The sequence below is a fragment of the Kogia breviceps genome, chromosome 11, assembly GCF_026419965.1.
Source record: "Kogia breviceps isolate mKogBre1 chromosome 11, mKogBre1 haplotype 1, whole genome shotgun sequence".
Taxonomy (NCBI): Eukaryota; Metazoa; Chordata; class Mammalia; order Artiodactyla; family Physeteridae; genus Kogia; species Kogia breviceps.
In genome coordinates, this window is record NC_081320.1 from 12,959,881 (window position 1) to 12,980,066 (window position 20,186).

Sequence of the window (20,186 nt, forward strand, 5' to 3'; positions counted from 1 at the left end):
TGCAACTAAGACCCGGCGCAGCCAAAATAAATAAATATGTATATTTTAAAGATACGTATATACATATGAAAGGAAATGATGACTACAAACCATGGTAATGATTTCTCGGAACGAAAGGATGAATGTGTCTGTGTGTGTATATATATATATATATATATATATATATATATATATATATATATATATATACGCATATACTGAGGGAGCCAGAAGGAGAGAGAAAAACGTCACTTATGGAGCAATGATGACAACGTATCATAACCAAGGATTTTGCTCAGTCTACTCTGTGTATTAAAGGTTCTAACAAAGAAAAGAAAAGCACATAAAGCAGGAAAGCATGTATTTTTCAGATATTTTGGAGGTAGAATCCGTAGATTTCCTGACTTTTTTTCTTAGTGGTTTGAGATTCACTCTCCCAAGGTGAGCGGCCCCACGAGCTTCTCCTTCCTTCCAACGGAGAGACCACGAACAGCCAAAAAACGGCGGGCACGAGCCGGGTTAGAACTGAACCCCGGAAGTAGCGGACGAAGGGGACAGGGTAAACAGGAAGGCGGGGCTAAACGGGGCTTTCTGAGAGCGGAGCTGCTGGGCAAGCGCAGTAGCGCGCCTCGCCGCTATGGGTGTCCTGTCAGCCGCTGGTGGTGGCGGCGACTTCCCCTCAGGAAGTCCGGTCTCCGCCTCCTCCTCCCACCCCGCTTGCTCGGCGGCGGAGGCAGCAGTTGTCCCTGCCTCTCCGCCTACTCCACCTCGGCCTACCCACTGGCCGGCGGCGTTGGCGGGGAGGGGGATGGTAGTTGTAGACGGCCGCCCCTGCCTCAGAGAAGGTGAGTTCCCGCCCCGGCAGCGGGGGCGGCCCAGGCGTTCAGCCCCTCGACCCCGCGGCCCGGGAGAGGCCAGGCGGGCCCGGACAGTACGCTCCCCTCTCCACCCGCCACCCCCGGAAACGGGCGCCGGGGCCCCCACGCGTATCGCTGCCGGGGAAGCTGAGGTTGGAGCGGGAGAGAGGCGACCAGGCCGAGGCCGTGGATCTGAAGCGTCAGGGAGAGGGAAGGGGGGTGATGAGGACACTCAGAGATCGAGGGAACAGAGACGAGGAGAGAAAAGGCCCCAGACGTGGAAGGGCGTAGACCTGCGCAGGGTGAAATCAACATCCTGGAAAGTAGGGACCTCACTCACACGTGGGGAGAGTAGGAAGTAAACACACGAGCTTAAAGGTGCTGGGCCCTAGAGGAGAGAAGGGGCGTGAGGCTCTTTAGGGATCACTTTGTAGAGTTTGCCCGGGTTTTTGAGGATAATGCCGTGTAAAACAAGCCTCTAAGATTTACAGCCCGATCTTGACAGTGGTCTGAGTTTTAATATGTAACTGCCAGCGTCAAAGCTAATAAAGCAGGACGTCGGGGCGGCGAAAACAGCTTTTATTCAGCAACTACTGACAGTAGGAAAAGAGCTGAGCTCCATTCCAATTTGTGCAGAGGTGCCTGGGGGTTTTAAAGAGAAAATGTAGGAATGGGGCAAGGTGGAGCTCAAGTAGAGGCAGGGACGTGCAATATTACAAAGGGTTGGGTAGTGTCCTTGGCAGTAGGCGAGCTGTGTCAGTTTGCTGGCATTTATGGAAGTGAGCATTCTGTTTTCCCACAGGGACTGGGGGACAGAGGCCCTGTCCTTTCTGATGATTACACTGCAAAGGAATGGCTTCCAGATCCTTGAGAAAGACACTCCTAAGTTGTAGGAGGTACACACATACATCTCAGAGGGGCAGAGCAAGGGTTCACAATCGTAAACCCTTTTTAGTAAGTACTAAAGAGCTAAAGAGCGGCCAGGGACCTGTCATCAGGTGTTGGCTAGAACAAACAGTAAACGTCTTTTGACAGCCCCAAGTTTTTTCCAGATCTGAGCTCAAAATGGGGCTGGTTCATCCGAGGGCCGTAGCCACAGGCTGCTGGAGGCCAAGTTAAAGTTTGGTCAAGTCTTTGTGCAGAAGTTTGGAAGGAGTATATCTACCTAGAGTTTTCACCAGCACATTTTCCCTAACACAAAAAGCTATTTCTTGATCGTCTCAATCTAAGAGATGTTTGAGTTTCTACAATTACTGTATACCTGCAAACAAACTGCTGGTTCCAAACCCTGAGTTTAGGCTTTAAGGAAGTTTTGGAGCTTGATCCCACTGCAGAAGATCTAGTAAAACATTACACCATCTTCATTTTCATAATTAATTTTTAGTATTTGCAGTGTTGCCTTATGTTGCTTTTTGTCTCCAGAGAGAAAGATGGTGGAAGCCAGAACATTGTTGGATGATTTAATTTCCTTTTTCCTGAGGGACAGCAGTAAATATAGTAACTTCATTAAAATAATTTTTATTTTCATCCTCTTCCACAGTATACTCTATTTTTGTGTGGTATTTGATAATCTTTTATACCTTTCACTTGGAGGAATGGCAAACAGTAAAGTATTATAAATTTCTTAAAACATTTTGTAAGAACTTTATATAAATTCCATTCACTAAAAATGGAAATTAGAATTTCATTGCAACCAAATGATGTCCATTAAGTCCCTTAGTGAAGACAACCTTTGAAAGACTAGATTTAGTGTCTTCAATCAACCTGGGTTAGTATGATTGTTAGGATATTAAAAAATAAAATCTCTTGAATTTTCTGCTTTGGTACCAGATTTCCTGCCTTTCACTAACAAGTAAGCCTGCAAGTAAGCCTGAGCAGTTTATAAGTGTCAAGACTACAATTCATTTTAGCTCCCATGGCCACATCACAGGAAGATTTGCAAACAGTTTCTTATGGAAGAAAAAAAAAAGCTTTCTGCCAGACTTGGTTTTTGCAATGACTTTGAATATGTGCAATTACTAAACACTTTAAATCAGTTCACATGATGCTAGCAGTTACTTTTCTATACTGCTTCAAGGTGGTATGAGAATACTGGAATAGGAGTCTTGACTGTTAAGTTCTAATGCTAATTTTTTAACTAGCTGTATGACCCTAAGTCCCAAACTTCCTGGACTTGAGTTTTGTCATCTGTGGGGAGGGGAGTTGGACTAGCCCAACGGAATGGTTCTCAATCAGGGGTGCTTTTGCCCCAGCCCCTCCTCGGAGGACATTTAACAGTGTTTGGAGCCTTTTTTTTTTTTTTCCCCCTTGGTTTTTGCCACTGGACAAGAAAGGGCTTGGTGATTACAGGTGCTACTGGCATCTACTTGGTATAGGCCAGAGATGCCGCAAACAACCTAAAATGCGCAGGCCACCAACACAAACAACAAAGGATTATCCTCCTGAAAACATCAGTAGTGTCGAGGTTGAGGAAGTCTGCACTAACCAAACAGCTCCTTGACAGCTCTAAAATTGTGAACTGATTTTGCTGTTCCATTTCATACTGATATTCTTTCCATGGCTTGGCTGTGTACTGGAACAGCAATTCATAAAACATGAAACTTTGACCTCTAATGGGCATCAAGTGACATTCAAAGACTAATGAAGTCTGTTGAGTTATGCTTGAGACTTCACTAGGATTTGAAAAACAAAGTACAACTTGTTACCTAAAAATTACCTCTTGTCGCTTTAAGTAAATATCCTTAATTAACTTTTCAGTTAACTGCTACTTAACACATGGTAAATATTTGAAATGCTATTTAAAACACTAGTAGGACCCAAGGTATTTTTAGTTTAGATATTTATAAAAGCCTAACGTAATTGCCAGTATAATAGTACATGAACAAGAAGAGAAAAAAAAAAATTTGCTTAGTACTTGGCCAGTATCTTTTTTTTTCTTAAAAGACTTTATTAGGAGATTCCTCCAAAAGGTATCAAAGAATTGTCATGCTTCCAGTTATTAAAATTCCACTCTCACTTTCAAGATCCTGATACTATTAAAACTGCTGATCCATTTTCACCTATAGCTGTAAAAGGAGCTCCTCTATATTGGGCTTGATAATAAAGGTCAGTAAGGATTAAAAATTAGCAAGCAGGGAATATATAGACGGTGTAAGATTATAAATAGGAAATTGAGAAATTAAACTCAATCACAAAAACCCAAAGAAACACCACATGACCAGACTTATATGAAAAGAAATATACATTGCATTTATGGTCAAGGGAAAGATTTTCCAGGACACTTTGTAATTCATTCAGTCAAGTTTCTCAGATATTTTTGATAGTTAAAAATGTTTTACTGAGTAATAATATTCCTAGGAAATCAGTAAAAACAAAACCATAGCAAACAGTTCTTGCTTATCTGCTTTTTAGGAAAAAAAATTAGACTCATTTTAAGAATGAAGAACATTTCTGAATTCTTATTGAATCATAAATCCATTTACATAGCAATTGCCAAAAATGTTCCTTTGTTTTCTTGACAGTAAGCAGAGATTCGAGTCAAATGACAGAAAATCTAGCTAACAGCCCTTCTTACAGTTATTCAGAAAACAGAGCTCCTACTATGGAGCTAACACACAGGTACTGTGTGTTAGGACAAGAGCATTCACAGACCCATTCACGTTTACTGATCTTCTAGAAAGACTGGCATGTATTTGATGGCATTCTGAGATAGGATGTCTGCCATGGGTCCAAGTAAAACTAATTTCACAAGCAAGAGCTTTGAGCTAGCTAGCCATAGATTACTTATAATTATTGATGTTCAAAGGTTTAAGTTAAGACATATTTTATGTTAAGTATGTAACTAGTGCCCACAATTAATGATTTTGTTAATTTCTTTGTATTTTGTCCTTGGAAATATGCCATAGTAAATCCTCAGTTACTTTTATGGTTGTAGTATTAGTGTAAAATAGCTTGAGCTTGGCAAACTCAAAGGTCACATACTAATCTCATTTCCTGAAAAGGCAAGGTTAATAACTAACACAGTTAAGAATATTCATGATGCTAACAGGTACACGCTGCATCTCTCAAAACTTCTTAAATGGGATTTGACCCTCAAGGTCAAAACAAAAAGAAATAAAACAGCATACTTTGGTTAATGGTTTCTTTGGGGTTTTTTTGGCCACACCACTCGGCATGCAGAATCTTATTAGTTCCCCAACCAGGGATCGAACCTGTGCCCCCTGCAGTGGAGTCCTAACCACTGGACCACCAGGGAAGTCCCAGCATACTTTGGTTAAGATAACAGAATCAGTTAGCTAGTCTCCTAAAACTTAGTGCTGTGTTCTACTTAGTCTTTCGTAAGATTGTAATGGCATTAAAAGGTTGCAAATCTCAAGAGCCAGGAACAAGGCAAGGATATCCATCCTCACCACTTCTTTTCAGTATTGTACTAGAGGCCCTAACCAGTATAGTCAGACAAGAAAAAGAAAAACGTTTACAGATAGGAGAGGAAGAAATCACACTGTCTTTATTTGCAGATGCTATGATCATCTATGTAGAAAACCCCAAGGAATTTTGGGAAATGCTACTAGAATAAGAAGTGAGTTTATCACGGACACGAAATACAAGGTCAATATACAAATCCAACAGTATTTCTAAATGTTAGCAACAAGCAATTAGACATTGAGATTTTTTTAAAAATACTATTTACTATTGCATCAAAAACAAAATACTTTTGGATAACTTTAACAAAGTACAGTGAATGCTATATAACATTGCTGAGAGAAAGAAGATGCAAATAGTGGGGAAAATTGTCTTTTAATGCTTCTTAGTGAACTAAATTTAAAAATATAGGACCATGCCATTAATTTGGTATATTAAAGAGGAAGAATTTATTAAAGGGAACCTAATTACACCTAAAACTTAGCAAATTAACATTCCTAATTTTGCTCAAACATTGTTTTCTTCAGTGATTAAAGATATTTAATAAATATTTTTAAAACCTTTATGCTGTATTATGTTTTAATACCATGTCACAACACAAATCAAATAATGTGCTGTGGGCGTGAAAAATTTTAGTAAATTTTTCACTCGAGCTGATTTGCTCGTTCAACCTATTAAACCTATTGAGGCATATTAACATATTTCATACAATGCAAAAGTTAAATTCAGGTTTTTCTGTTTCTAAAAGGGTGGTTGGAATGTAACAAATTCTCTCTAACAGGTCTAGAATTAGGAAAAGTGGAGTGGTTCTTAGTATTTTATTAAGATATGAAGCATTTTTTAGACAGTTTTGAATTACAAGTAATTCATATGATTCATGTGTTTCATATTTAACTCAGTAGTTCACGTGCAGTGTTTTTATTACTTAGCTTTTGCAATGGCTTTAGCTGCTAATATTGAAATTAAAAAGACCAAACCTTGTACAGCTATTGAATAACAATGCACAGTTTCATTTCTACAAAATAAAAGATTCCATTTCTTTCTCTTTCCACTATGATATCTTTCCTGGAAGTAAATGGCATTGTGAGTGTTGGTCTATAACTAGGTTTGTGGTTTACAAATAGGAATGTCACGTTTTCAGAATTTTGCTAGACTTTTTCCAAAAATTTTAGAAGGTACAACTGAAAAAATACTCCAGATTAGTTTCAGAAGAGACAAACTATTTCTTGCTTGAGACCTAATACCAGCTTGTAAATAGCCAGCGTGTTTCTGGTTGACATTCCATATTCTTTTAGACATTATATGTAGCAGACATTAACACAGGACATAAACTGAAATCTTTATAAAGAGTTGGTTTAAAATCAGAGCAATGTGGGGCTTCCCTGGTGGCGCAGTGGTTGAGAATCCGCCTGCCGATGCAGGAGACACGGGTTCGTGCCCTGGTCCGGGAAGATCCCACATGCCGCGGAGCAACTAAGCCCGTGAGCCATGGCCACTAGGCCTGCGCGTCCGGAGCCTGTGCTCCGCAACGGGAGAGGCCACACAGTGAGAGGCCCGCATACCGCAAAAAAAAAAAAAAAAAAAAAAAAAAAAATCAGAGCAATGAGAAAAGATAATAAGGATCAAGTTGAACTTTCAGCTTTCATTAAAAAAAAAAAAGTCCCTCTGAAACATGAGTTAGCTTGAAATACAAAGAATGGGTAACTCCTGTCAGGCACTCCTGACCTGTTTACCCATAACCTTTTCTGCTTTCTGTAGTTACTAGAATAATTAGTTGGAAAAACATTTCATCCTATCAGTTAAGTAGATGAAATACTGAATAACAATAAAAACAGCTCAGCTGTACAGCACTCAGTATGTGCCATGCACTCTTCTAAGCACTTTACATTTATTAATTTCCTTAAGACACACAACAGCTCTGAGGTGTATGTTATATCCTATGTTAGAGGTTGAGAAACTTGACCAAGGTCATATAATTAATAAATGCCAGAACTGACTCCAGAGTCCCTATGTCTGGCTCCTAGAAGCAGTGAGATGATTAACATAGTATGACAACCAGTAGTTCTGCATAGGTGACTTGAGCTTTATTAGGTGGGTGATCTTTCTAGAAACAAAGCCAACACTTAAAAATCCAGTTTAACAAATTAAGGTGGAATTTTTTTTTCAAAACATTCATTATAGATCTTTAAGCTCCTCTTGTACACTTTACTGAGGTATACTTACAATAAACGGCACTTATTTAAAGTGTACAATTCAATGAGTTTTTGACAGATGTATACTCTCATGAAACCACCTTCATAAACAAAATGCCAAATGTTTCCACCAACCCCAACAGTTTCCTCCTGCCCCTTTACAGTCCATCCCTCCCTCCACCCCTGTCCCTGGCAACCACTAATCTGCTTTCTATCACTATAGATTAGTTTGCATTTCTAGAACTTTTTATAAGTAGAATCATAGTAGGTACTCTTTTGTCTTACTCAACATGATGATTTTGTGATTCATCCATGTTGTATGTCTTGCTATTTCGTTCATTTTTACAGCTGAATAATTCTGTTGTATGGATATACCACATTTTGTTTACCCATTCACTTGTTGATAGACATTAGGGTTGTTTCAGTTTGGGGCTATTACAAATAAAGCTGCTGTGAATATTCATGTACAGGTCTTTGCATGGACATATGTTTTCAGTTCTCTTGGGCAAATACATATGAGTGAAATGACTGGATCATATAGTAGGTATTAACTTTTAAAGAAATTGTCAGATTGTAAAGTTTTACCATTTTAAATTCTAACTAGTAGTGTATGGGAGTTCCAGTTGTTCAGCGTCCTTACCAACACTTGGTATTTTCAGTCCTTTTAATTTAGTCATTCTGATGATGGTGTAGTATTATCTCGTGGTTTTAATTCGCATTTACTTGGCTGTTTATATTTTTTTTCTGAAATGTCTGTTCAAATCGTTTGCCCATTTTTAACTGAGTTTGTCTTATTATTGAGTCATAGAGCTCTTTATTTATTCTAGATATAAGTCGTTTGTCTGATGTATGAAATAAGAATGCGTTCCACCATTTTGTGGCTAACTTTTCATTTTTTTTAACGGAGACCTGTGTAAAGCCCTGGAGATTAGAAAATATTTCAGGTTTTGTAAAAGTGGAGAAGTGGATTCCAGAACATGGAGAAGTTTTACATCAGTTGGAAAGGCAGCCAAGCATATCAGTTAATAAAAGATTCTGGAGCCAGACTGCTCCTGTCATTTATTAACTGCAATCACAGACATGTTCCTTAACTTTTCTATGCCTCAGTTTCCTCATCTATTAACTATAAATATAATAATAGTACTTAGTCCATAGGCTTCTTAGGAGGATAAAATTAGTTACTATTCTTACGTGCTGAAATAGTACCTGGTACATGGTAAGGGCAATGCTGGGTAAGTGTTACAGAATAAATTATTAATAATAATAAATTATTATTAATGTCACCTATTAATACTTTGAAGTGACCATAAAAGGCAATTTCAGGTTACTAAAAGTACAAGTGATGCCATGCCTTATTTTCTTTTGTGAACCATCTGGTAGATCAGAGGAATGTTGTGGGATCATATTCTTCAGTGTGGACATTCAGTTTTCCGTGAGATTTTGGGGTATACAGCAGTGTGCCAGGAGGTACTTGAAGTTTAAATGGCACATTTTATTTAAAGATTAAATTAAAACTTTTACATAAAATGGATGTTTTAAAGCTAGAATTCAAGAAGTTCACGAGTTTTTAAGGTTAATCATGAAACTTGAAATACATGTTTCTGTGATTGATCTCTAGGCTGTATACTTCCTAGACCTCCAGGCAATAAAGAGTTCACTTATCTGACCGTATAGAATGCTTTGGTCAAAGTGATTGAGATTGAGAACGATTGCTGTAGAAAGAATAGTTACAATTTAGGAAGACATGTCATATATTTTTCAAATATTAATAAAATGGAAAAATAAGACATTTATATAGTACAAATAGATTTGAATAATCAGCCTCATAAGAAGGAAGATGGTGGGGAGCGGAGTGGAGAAGCATTGAGTGTTTACATAAAGATGCTGAATTTAATTTTGGAATAAACTCAGATTCTGTGAAATTCTTAATGTCTTTCTTATTGGGAATGAATAGATAAGTCCTAGATGAAGGAAAAGGGTGAATTCTTTGTAGCAACGCCATAGGTATTATCTTACTGTCTTCCTACTTAAAGTTTTCACCAGTAACATGGACGAACACATAGACTGAATGCATATAAAAACTATGTGTGGGAAAAGTAGTAAATGTCAAGATTAAAACAATTTGGATTTTAAAGATCGTCAGAGGTTGGAATGGTGGCCTAAACTCATTACAAGATGAAGTGTAAAGTCCTGCATTTAGAGAAATTAGTCAATTACATTAAGTACCAGATGGGAGAAGACAGCCCATGTTGGGAGAGAGATGCTACCTCTGGGATTTTAGCGATTACAAAGGTCAGTAAAAGTCAGTAACATGTCTGCTATAAGACACAAAGTACTAAGGCTGGATGCCCCAGATCATTTCCATAAAGTCCAGAGTTCCACTGGTGCCCTAATAACTTCTTCAGAATGGTATTTTCTGGACTAAAAAATATATTACATAGTAAATATCAGAGGCTTACTAAATGTTTTTATATTAAAATGGTCATTCTAATAAGCAAAAACCCAGTACTTTAGCCTTGCAAGCACTTAGGAAATTAAGATTTGAGATGGTATATGAAATGATATCCAGTTGAAGATTGAAAATATTACCCTAAATGTCTTACCTCCCTTTATTCATAGATACCACGTTGAATGAGCAATGACAACTTTTTACAGATACCTTTTGTAAAAGGCTTATAACGAATAGTGCCATAATTTGAATCACAGTGGATTTCACAGTATGAGGTAGGTTGAAAATAAAGGACTTCTAAATTGTTAGTATTTTTTATAACTGAAGCTGGTACTTTGACTTGAAAGCAAGCAAAACTCTAAAAGTGTTAGCTCAGACTAAATATATTAAAACTCATGAGTGCTATCTTCAAATTGAGAGGTGTAAATTTTGGATCACTTTCTCTAAAATAAACAATATTATTTATTTGTCAAGGGTAAAATACATACTCAAAAAGTTAGCTTTACTTTCAGATTTACAGGGAGCAAAATAAGAAATTGAAGATGCATTTTATGAGTTTTCAGATGATTGATCTATGTTGATGTAATTCTAAACTTTGAATTATTTAATTGTTATAACAAGATTGTGCTTGGTTTCAGGTGAATGGGAGTGGAGTATTGGACAAAAGATAGATTTTTTAATCTCTGCATCATGGTTTTTAGCTCCTCAGTTGTTGCACAGTCTCACTATTTGGGGAAAGTTCATGCTAAAAAACTGAAGCAATTAATGGGTGAATATGATCAAATTTCTCCACCAAGTTCTCAACCTGATAAGGGTAAGGTTCCATTCACCTCTTCATTGATCTCTGTACCATCTGTGATCTTTTGGGATTGGCTTCTTTCACTCTGCATGTCTTCAGGGTTCATCCACGTTGTACCATTTATGAGTATTTCATTCCTTTTTATTGCTGAATAATATTCCATTGTGTGAATTGCCACATTTTATTTATCCATTCATCAGTTGATGATCACTGAGTCATTTCTGCTTTTAGCTGTTATGAATAATGCTGCTGTGTACATTTTTGTACAAGTTTTTGTGTGGACATAGATTTTCAGTCCTCTTGCATTGTAACCTAACAGTGAAATTGCTGGGGTTATGTGGTAACTCTATGTTTGACACTTTGAGGAACTGCCAAACTGTTTTCCAAAGTAGCTGCACATTTTATATTCACACCAAGAATGAATGAAGTTTCCAGTTTTTCCTCCTTTTTGTCAACACTTATTATTATGTCTTTTTTTGGTAGTTTTTTATACAGCAGGTTCTTATAAGTTGTCTATTTTATACATATTAGTGTATATATGTCAATCCCAATCTCCCAATTCATCACACCACCACCCCCACCATCACTTTCCCACCTTGGTGTCCATACATTTGTTCTCTACATCTGCGTCTCTATTTCTACCCTGCAAACAGGTTCATCTGTACCATTTTTCTAGGTTCCACATACATGTGTTAATATATGATATTTGTTTTTCTCTTTCTGACTTACTTCACTCTGTATGACAGTCTCTATATCCATCCATGTCTCTGCAAATGACCTAATTTAGTTCCTTTTTATGGCGGAGTAAAACTCCATTGTATATATGTACCACTTCTTCTTTATCCATTCATCTGTCGATGGGCATTTAGGTTGCTTCCATGACCTGGCTGTTGTAAATAGTGCTGCAATGAACATTGGGGTGCATGTGTGTTTTTGAATTATGATTTTCTCTGGGTATATGCACAGTAGTGGGATTACTGGATTATATGGTAATTCTATTTTTAGTTTTTTAAGTAACCTCCTTACTGTTCTCCATAGTGGCTGTATCAATTTGCATGCCCACCAACAGTGCAAGAGGGTTGCCTTTTCTCCACACCCTCTCCAGCATTTGTTGTTTGTAGATATTCTTATGATGCCCATCCTAACTGGTGTGAGGTGATACCTCATTGTAGTTTTGATTTGCTTTTCTCTAATAATTAGTGATGTTGAGCAGCTTTTCATGTGCTTCTTGGCCATCTGTATGTCTTCTTTGGAGAAATGTCTATTTAGGTCTTACGCCTATTTTTTGATTGGGTTGTTTTTTTTTTTAATATTGAGCTGTATGAGCTGTTTATATATTTTGGAGATTAATCCTTTGTCCGTTGACTCGTTGGCAAATATTTTCTCCCATTCTGAGGGTTGTCTTTTCTTCTTGTGTGTAGTTTCCTTTGCTTTGCAAAAGCTTTTAAGTTTCATTAGGTCCCATTTGTTTATTTTTGTTTTTATTTCAGTTACTCTAGGAGGTGGATCAAAAAAGATCTTGCTGTGATTTATGTCAAAGAGTGTTCTTCCTCTGTTTTCCTCTAAGAGTTTTATACTGTCTGGTCTTACATTTAGGTCTTTAATCCATTTTTAGTTTATTTTTGTGTATGGTGTTAGGGAGTGTTCTAATCTCATTCTTTTACATGTAGCTAGCTGTCCAGTTTTCCCAGTACCACTTACTGAAGAGACTCTCTTTTCTTCATTGTATATCCTTCTCTCCTTTGTCATAGATTAGTTGACAGTAGGTGCGTGGGTTTATCTCTGGGCTTTCTATCCTGTTCCATTGATCTATATTTCTGGTTTTGTGCCAGTACCATATTGTCTTGAATACTGTAGCTTTGTAATATAGTCTGAAGTCAAGGAGTTTGATTCCTCCAGCTCTGTTTTTTTCCCTCAAGACTGTTTTGGCTATTCAGGATCTTTTGTGTCTCCATACAAATTTTAAGATTTTTTGTTCTAGTTCTGTAAAAAGTGCCATTGGTAATTTGATAGGGATTGCATTGAACCTGTAGATTGCTTTGGGTAGTATAGTCATTTTCACAATATTGATTCTTCCAATCCAAGAACATGGTATATCTCTCCATCTGTTGGTATCATCTTTAATTTCTTTCATCACTGTCTTAAACTTTTCTGCATACAGGTCTTTTGTCTCCCTAGGTGGGTTTATTCCTAGGTATTTTATTCTTTTTGTTGCAGTGGTAAATGGGAGTGTTTCCTTAATTTCTGTTTCTGATCTTTCATTGTTAGTGTATAGGAATGCAAGAGATTTCTGTGCATTAATTTTCTATCCTGCAACTTTACCAGATTCATTGATTAGCTCTAGTAGTTTTCTGGTGGCATCTTTAGGATGCTCTGTGTATAGTGTCATGTCATCTGCAGGCAGTGACAGTTTTACTTTTTCTTTTGCAATTTTGTATTGCTTTTATTTCTATTTCTTCTCTGATTGATGTGGCTAGGACCTTCAAAGCTATGTTGAATAATAGTGGCGAGAGTGGACATCCTTGTCTTGTTCCTGATCTTAGAGGAAATGCTTTTAGTTTTTCACCATTGAGAATGATGTTGCTGTCGGTTTGTCATATATGGCCTTTATTATGTTGAGGTAGGTTCTCTCTATGCCCACTCTCTGGAGAGTTTTTATCATAAATGGGTGTTGAATTTTGTCAAAAGCCTTTTCTGATCTATTGAGATGATCATATGGTTTTTCTTCTTCAGTTTGTTAATATGGGGTATCACATGGATTGATTTGCGTATATTGAAGAATCCTTGCATCCCTGGGATAAATCCCACTTGCTCATGGTGTATGATCCTTTTAATGTGTTGTTGGATTCCATTTGCTAGTATTTTGTTGAGGATTTTTACATCTATATTCATCAGTGATATTAGTCTGTAATTTTCTTTTTTTGTAGTATCTTTGTCTGGTTTTGGTATCAGGGTGATGGTGGCCTCATAGAATGAATTTGGGAGTTTTCCTTCCTCTGCAATTTTTTGGAACAGTTTGCAAAGGATGGATGTTAGCTCTTCTTTAAATGTTTGATAGAATTCACCTGTGAAGCCATCTGGTCCTGGACTTCATTTGTTGGAAGATTTTTAATCACAGTTTCACTTTCATTACTTGTGATTGGTCTGTTCATATTTTCTATTTCTTCCTGGTTCAGTCATGGAAGGTTATACCTTTCTAAGAATGTGTCCATTTCTTCCAGGTTGTCCATTTTATTGGCATAGAGTTGCTTGTAGTAGTCTCTTAGGATGCTTTGTATTTCTGCAGTGTCTGTTGTAACTTCTCCTTTTTCATTTCTAATTTCATTGATTTGAGTCCTCTCCTATTTTTCTTGATGAGTCTGGCTAATGGTTTATCAATTTTGTTTATCTTCTGAAAGAACCAGCTTTTAGTTTAATTGATCTTTGCTATTGTTTTCCTTGTTTCTATTTCATTTATTTCTGCTCTGATCTTTATGATTTCTTTCCTTATACTAACTAAACGTTTTGTTTGTTCTTCTTTCTCTAGTTCCTTTAGGTGTAAGTTTAGATTGTTTTTTTGAGATTTTTATTGTTTCTGAGGTAGGCTTGTTTTACTATAAACTTCCCTCTTAGAACTGCTTTTGCTGCATCCCATAGGTTTTGGATCGTTATGTTTTCAGTGGCATTTATCCCTAGGTAGTTTTTGATTTCCTCTTTTATTTCTTCAGTGATCTCTTGGTTATTTAGTAACGTATTATTTAGCCTCCATGTGTTTGTTTGTTTTTATGTTTTTTCCCCTGTAATTGGTTTCTAATCTCATAGCGTTGTGGTCAGAAAAGATGCTTGATATGATTTCAATTTTCTTAAATTTACTGAAGCTTGATATGTGACCCAAGAATTGATCTATCCTGGAGAATAATCCGTGAGCACTTGAGAAGAAAGTGTAATCTGCTGTTTTTAGATGGAATGTCCTATCAATATCAATTAAATCTATCTGGTCTGTTGTGTCATTTAAAGCTTGTGTTTCCTTATTAATTTTCTGTTTGGATGATCTGTCCATTGGTGTAAGTAAGGGGTTAAAGTCCCCCATTATTATTGTGTTACTGTCGATTTCCTCTTTTATAGCTGTTAGCAGTTGTCTTATGTATTGAGGTGCTCCAATGTTGGGTGCGTATATATTTATAATTGTTATATCTTCTTGGATTGATGCCTTGATCATTATGTAGTGTCCTTCCTTGTCTCTTGTAATATTCTTGATTTTAAAGTCTCTTTTATCTGATATGAGTATTGCTACTCCAGCTTTCTTTTGATTTCCATTTGCATGGAATATCTTTTTCCATCCCCTCACTTTCAGTCTGTATATGTCCCTAGGTCTGAAGTGGGTCTCTTGTAGACAGCATATATATGGGTCTCGTTTTTGTATCCATTCAGCGAGCCTCTGTCTTTTTTTTTGAGCATTTAATCCATTCATGTTTAAGGTAATTATCGATATGTGTGTTCCTATGACCATTTTCTTAATTGTTATGGGTTTATTTTTGTAGGTCCTTTTCTTCTCTTGTGTTTCCCACTTAGAGAAGTTCCTTTAGCATTTGTCGTAGAGCTGGTTTGGTGGTGCTGAATTCTTTTAGCTTTTGCCTATCTGTAAAGCTTTTGATTTCTCCATCAAATCTGAATGAGATCCTTGCCAGGTAGAGTAATCTTGGTTGTCGGTTCTTCCCTTTCATCACTTTAAGTATATCGTGCCATTTCCTTCTGGCTTGTAGAGTTTCTGCTGAGAAATCAGCTGTTAACCTTATGGGAGTTCCCTTGTATGTTATTTGTCATTTTTCCCTTGTTGCTTTCAAGAATTTTTCTTTGTCTTTAATTTTTGTCAGTTTGATTACTATGTGTCGCAGCATGTTTCTCCTTGGGTTTATCCTGCCTGGGACTCTCTGTGCTTCCTGGACTTGGGTGGCTATTTCCTTTCCCGTGTTAGGGAAGTTTTTGACTATAATCTCTTCAAATATTTTCTCGGGTCCTTTCTCTCTCTTCTCCTTCTGGGACCCCTGTAATGCGAATGTTGGTGAGTTTAATGTTGTCCCAGAGGTCTCTTAGGCTGTCTTCATTTCTTTGCACTCTTTTTTCTTTATTCTGTTCCGCGGCAGTGAATTCCACCATTCTGTCTTCCAGGTCATTTATCCATTCTTCTGCCTCAGTTATTCTGCTATTGATTCCTTCTAGTGTAGTTTTCATTTCAGTTATTGTATTGTTCATCTCTGTTTGTTTGTTCTTTAATTCTTCTAGGTGTTTGTTCTTTCATTCTTCTAGGTCTTTGTTAAACGTTTCTTGCATCTTCTCAATCTTTGCCTCCATTCTTTTTCTGAGGTCCTGGATCATCTTCCCTATTATTATTCTGAATTCTTTTTCTGGAAGTTGCCTATCTCCACTTCATTTAGTTGTTTTTCTGGGGTTTTACCTTGTTCCTTCATCTGGTACAATGTCCTCTGCCTTTTCATTTTGTCTATCTTTCTGTGAAAGTGGTTTTCCTTCCACAGGCTGCAGAATCGTAGTTTTTCTTGCTTCTGCTGTCTGCCCTCTGGTGAATGAGGCTATAAGCTTATAGGATAGATTATTGCTACAGGGTCTCTTTCTTGATCTGTGTCTCCACAAGTGGCACCTATCTGTCTTTTTTATTATTACCATCCTAGTGGCTATTAAGTGAAATCTTTTTATTATAAAACATATTTAAACATATAAGGAGAGAAAACAGTATTATGAACGCTCATGTACTCACCATCCAGTTTCAACAATTATCAACATCTTTTTAATCTTATTTAGTGACTTTTAACAGTTTTATTGAGGTATAGTTGACATACAGTAAACTGTAGGTATTCCAGGTATACAATTTGATAGGTCTTGAAAGGTGTATATTATATACCCATGAAATGATCACCACAATTAAGATAGTAAACATATCCATACCCACAAAAGTGCCATTTATAATCGCTCCCTCCTACTTTGTCCTGCCTCATCCCCAAGCAACCACTGTGTTACTACAGATTAGTTTGCACTTTCAAGAGTTTTATATATATGGAATCATATTATGTATTCTTTTGTCAGGCTTCTTTCATTCAGCATGATTATTTTGAGATTCATCTATTTCAAGTATATCAATAATCTGTTCCTTTTTATCATTGATTCCATTCTATAGATATACCACTATTTGATTTATGCATTCACCTGTTGATCAATATTTGGGTTTTTTGGTTTTTTTTTTCCTTTCCAGTGCTATTACAAATAACACTGCTATGAAGATTCATGTATAAGTCTTTTTGTGGACATATACTTCCTTTTCTTTTGGATAAATATCTAGGAGTGGAATAACTGGATCATATGTTAGGTGTATGTTTAACTTCCTCAGAAACTACCAGACTGTTTTCCAAGTACATTTTACATCCCTACCAGCAATGTATGAGAATTCCAATTGTTCCACATCCTCACCAGTCTCTTTAATTTCAGTCATTCTAGTGAGTGTGAGGTAGTACCTTTTTGTGGTTTTAATTGACATTTACTTGATGACGAATGACATTGAGCATCTTTCATTTGTTTATGGTCCATTTGTATATATTCTTTTCTGAAGTGTCTGTTCAAATTTTTTAACCATATTTAATCAATTATTTGTTACATTATTTCCTCTAGTCAGAATTTTTATACTGTTTGAGTAGAAGAAGAGCTAAATTTTCTAACTCATCAAATTAGGCTTCATTTAGACTTTCTTTTTAATCTCAAATTGCCAGTAGAGCTAGCTGATCATTAGTGACTCTAGATTGTTCTCAGACTTGTTCTGTTAATGGAAAGAAATGTTTGATTCTACATGGGTTACGCTGCCTCCTAATTTTTGGAAATAAAGTATAACACAAAAATATCTAGCGCATTATCATATCATAGTGATTACCTTTTCTGCTAGATTTGTATTGCAGGATTTGAGGTGGGGGGAGAGAAAGAGAAATAGTAGTTGTAGTGCCCCCACCCCCCAAGAGAAATTTAAACAAGCAAACAAAGACTAGCATTATCTGCTTTAAATTTCTTTTGAAACTTTTCTCTACATAAATCCTAGCCCCTCTCAGCTGTCACCTCCATTTCCTTCCTTAACCCTCCCACCAGTGCTTTAATAGAGAACAAACCAGAAGGCATTGTAGAATGCTTTTTTCACCAATCAGATGTAATGGAATGAAATCCAAGACCCTGTTCAGAAGATACGGAATTCTTTTCCTCGTCTTTCCTCTTGCCCTATACCTAAGATTAGTTTTGTCTCATAGCTGAATTTCTAATTTCCAGCATTCCCAAACCATTTTACAAACATCCTTTTATTATTAAGTCTTACAGTACTCTAGTCAGGTGAGTATATGTGTTCATTTTATTTTGTTTGAGTAAAGAGAAGATTTTAAAGATCAAATTACTTCTCTATGGTTTATTACTTTTCTTAGACAACAGTATACAAAAAATTGACTAATCTGAACTTCAGAAATTCTTTGAACATTCAGATCAGGCCAGTCACCATGGATGTGTAAGTCGTTGTATCCCTACATTCCTTACATTTTTAGCCCTACAAAAGAATTCTGTATGTCAGCTCCTTTCTACCCTCTTCATCCCACTTCTGAGAAAGATAAACTTATTTGTGAGTGGCCTAGGCAATATTTGACTTTTCTGATGCTCCTTCTTGGCATTTAATGTCATGATGTTTAACTTTCATGCCAAAGTAGTTTTTAACTTGTTTGGGCTTCATTATTTTGTTTTTTGAGACTCTTTTCAAGAGTAAAGGAAATACTCAGCATAAAATAATATAGTAAGAAGAATTTTCTCCCATCTTCTCTACAGAGAATCCCTTGTCAACCTAATGAAGCATTCAAACAAGACATCTGACTCTTTTCAAGATGAACTTGCAGATTATATCAAAGTGCAGAAAGCCAGAGGCTTAGAGCCGAAGACTTGTTTCAGAAAGATGAGAGAGGATTATTTGGAAACCTGTGGATACAAAGAAAAGGTTGATTCTAGGTGTAGAATGTTTGATCAAAGACTCCCTTATGAACCCATCCAGACCTACCGAAGACCATGCAATATTTCACAAGCAGTGGAGAAGCAGTTACCTCAGTGGCTACCAGCTCATGACAGCAGGCTGAGACTGGACTCCCTGAGCTACTGTCAATTCACCAGGGACTGTTTCTCAGGAAAACCAGTAGCCCTGAACTTTAGTCAACAAGAGTGTAACTGTAGCTCATACAGTGTAGAATCTGGAGTTTACAGGCACCTCTCCTTAGAAAACAGGACCAGTGCCCATCAAGCTAGTTATAAACAGATACATCAGAAGAGAAAAAGGCACCCAGAGGAAGGACAGGAAAAACCAGAAGAGGAGCAGCCCAAGCATAAGAGGAAGAAAGCTTATGAGGAAATAGATTTAGACAAACACAGGAGCATCCAAAGAAACAAAACAGAATTGGAAACAGTCAGAGTCAGTAAAGAAAAGCTTAAGAACCGAAAGGAGAAAAAAAGCCGAGATGTAGCCTCTAAGAAAGAGGAACGTAAGCGTAGAAAAGAGAAAAAGGAACAACGGAAAGAAAGGACAGAAGAGGAGATGCTTTGGGACCAGTCTATCCTTGGATTTTGAAGCTCTTGCATTGGTTCTCCTGAGGTTAAACTGAAAAAATAGTTGAGGAGCTTGGTTTTACAATGTCCATGTTCATATCGCTCTTTTCATGTGAACAGGTACAAAGGCTAAGTGAACAGAAAACATTTAGTGTACTTGCTCTCCAACATGGAAATTACTTTTCCTCTCTTCTAAAATCATTACTACATTTTTCTTATACATAATGTAATTTCCCTTAATGAGGGTGGCTCTGCTTTTATTCATCAAATTGCTATGATGGTGGAAGTATTTTTCCCTTGGGAGGTCATTTATTTTAAATTGGAGGATAAGTAGGCTTTACAGAATCTATTTCTTGATTGGGTTTTAGTTTGGGATGGATGTTTTTATATTTTCTCTGTGAAGCAGTTTAGATTGATTTTTTTTTCCTTCGTTAGATCTAACTTGCAGTATATTTTCTAGATTGGAAAGTGGAAAATGACATACATTATAATAAGCTTAAGTTACATACAGTTTTAAACGTTTCAAGAAGTCTTGATACAAAATCAGTTTATATTCTGGAAATGTTTATAATATAATAAAGTTCTAATTTCTACAATTTATTTTGTCTTCTAATTTCTACATTTTTGAACACACAGTGATGTGTTCCTATTCAACAAAGATTTTCTTCTAGAAGAGCAATAACTGAGCATATCTAAACCCACTTTTTAGGGCAGAAATCTGAACGACCACAATTTTTCCAAATAGTTGAAATTGGGGAATTTAAAAGAAAATGCCATTAGAGGGACCTCCCTGGCAGTCCCGTGGTTGAGAATCCGAGCTTCCACTGCAGGGGGCACAGGTTCCATCCCTGGTCAGGGAACTAAGATCCCCCATGGTGTGTGATATG

General features: G+C 36.9%; 1 protein-coding gene across 3 annotated transcripts; it reads left to right on the plus strand.

Annotated features, from left to right (window-relative positions):
* Positions 1-609: 609 nt before the first annotated feature.
* Positions 610-19,887, plus strand: LOC131765610 (lysine-rich coiled-coil protein 1). 3 transcript variants are annotated; one of them, XM_067007246.1, is made up of 4 exons: positions 610-824; positions 1,639-1,790; positions 10,070-10,174; positions 18,535-19,887. In XM_067007246.1, exons 3-4 carry the CDS (start codon positions 10,170-10,172, stop codon positions 19,319-19,321), a joined length of 792 nt encoding a protein of 263 aa, XP_066863347.1. In that variant the 5' UTR covers positions 610-824; positions 1,639-1,790; positions 10,070-10,169; the 3' UTR covers positions 19,322-19,887. The 3 variants fall into 3 exon arrangements, with proteins under 3 accessions (XP_066863347.1, XP_058935352.1, XP_058935354.1); XM_059079371.2 differs by lacking the exon at positions 1,639-1,790 and adding an exon at positions 10,538-10,713 and having other exon boundaries at positions 611-824; XM_059079369.2 differs by lacking the exon at positions 1,639-1,790.
* Positions 19,888-20,186: the final 299 nt, after the last annotated feature.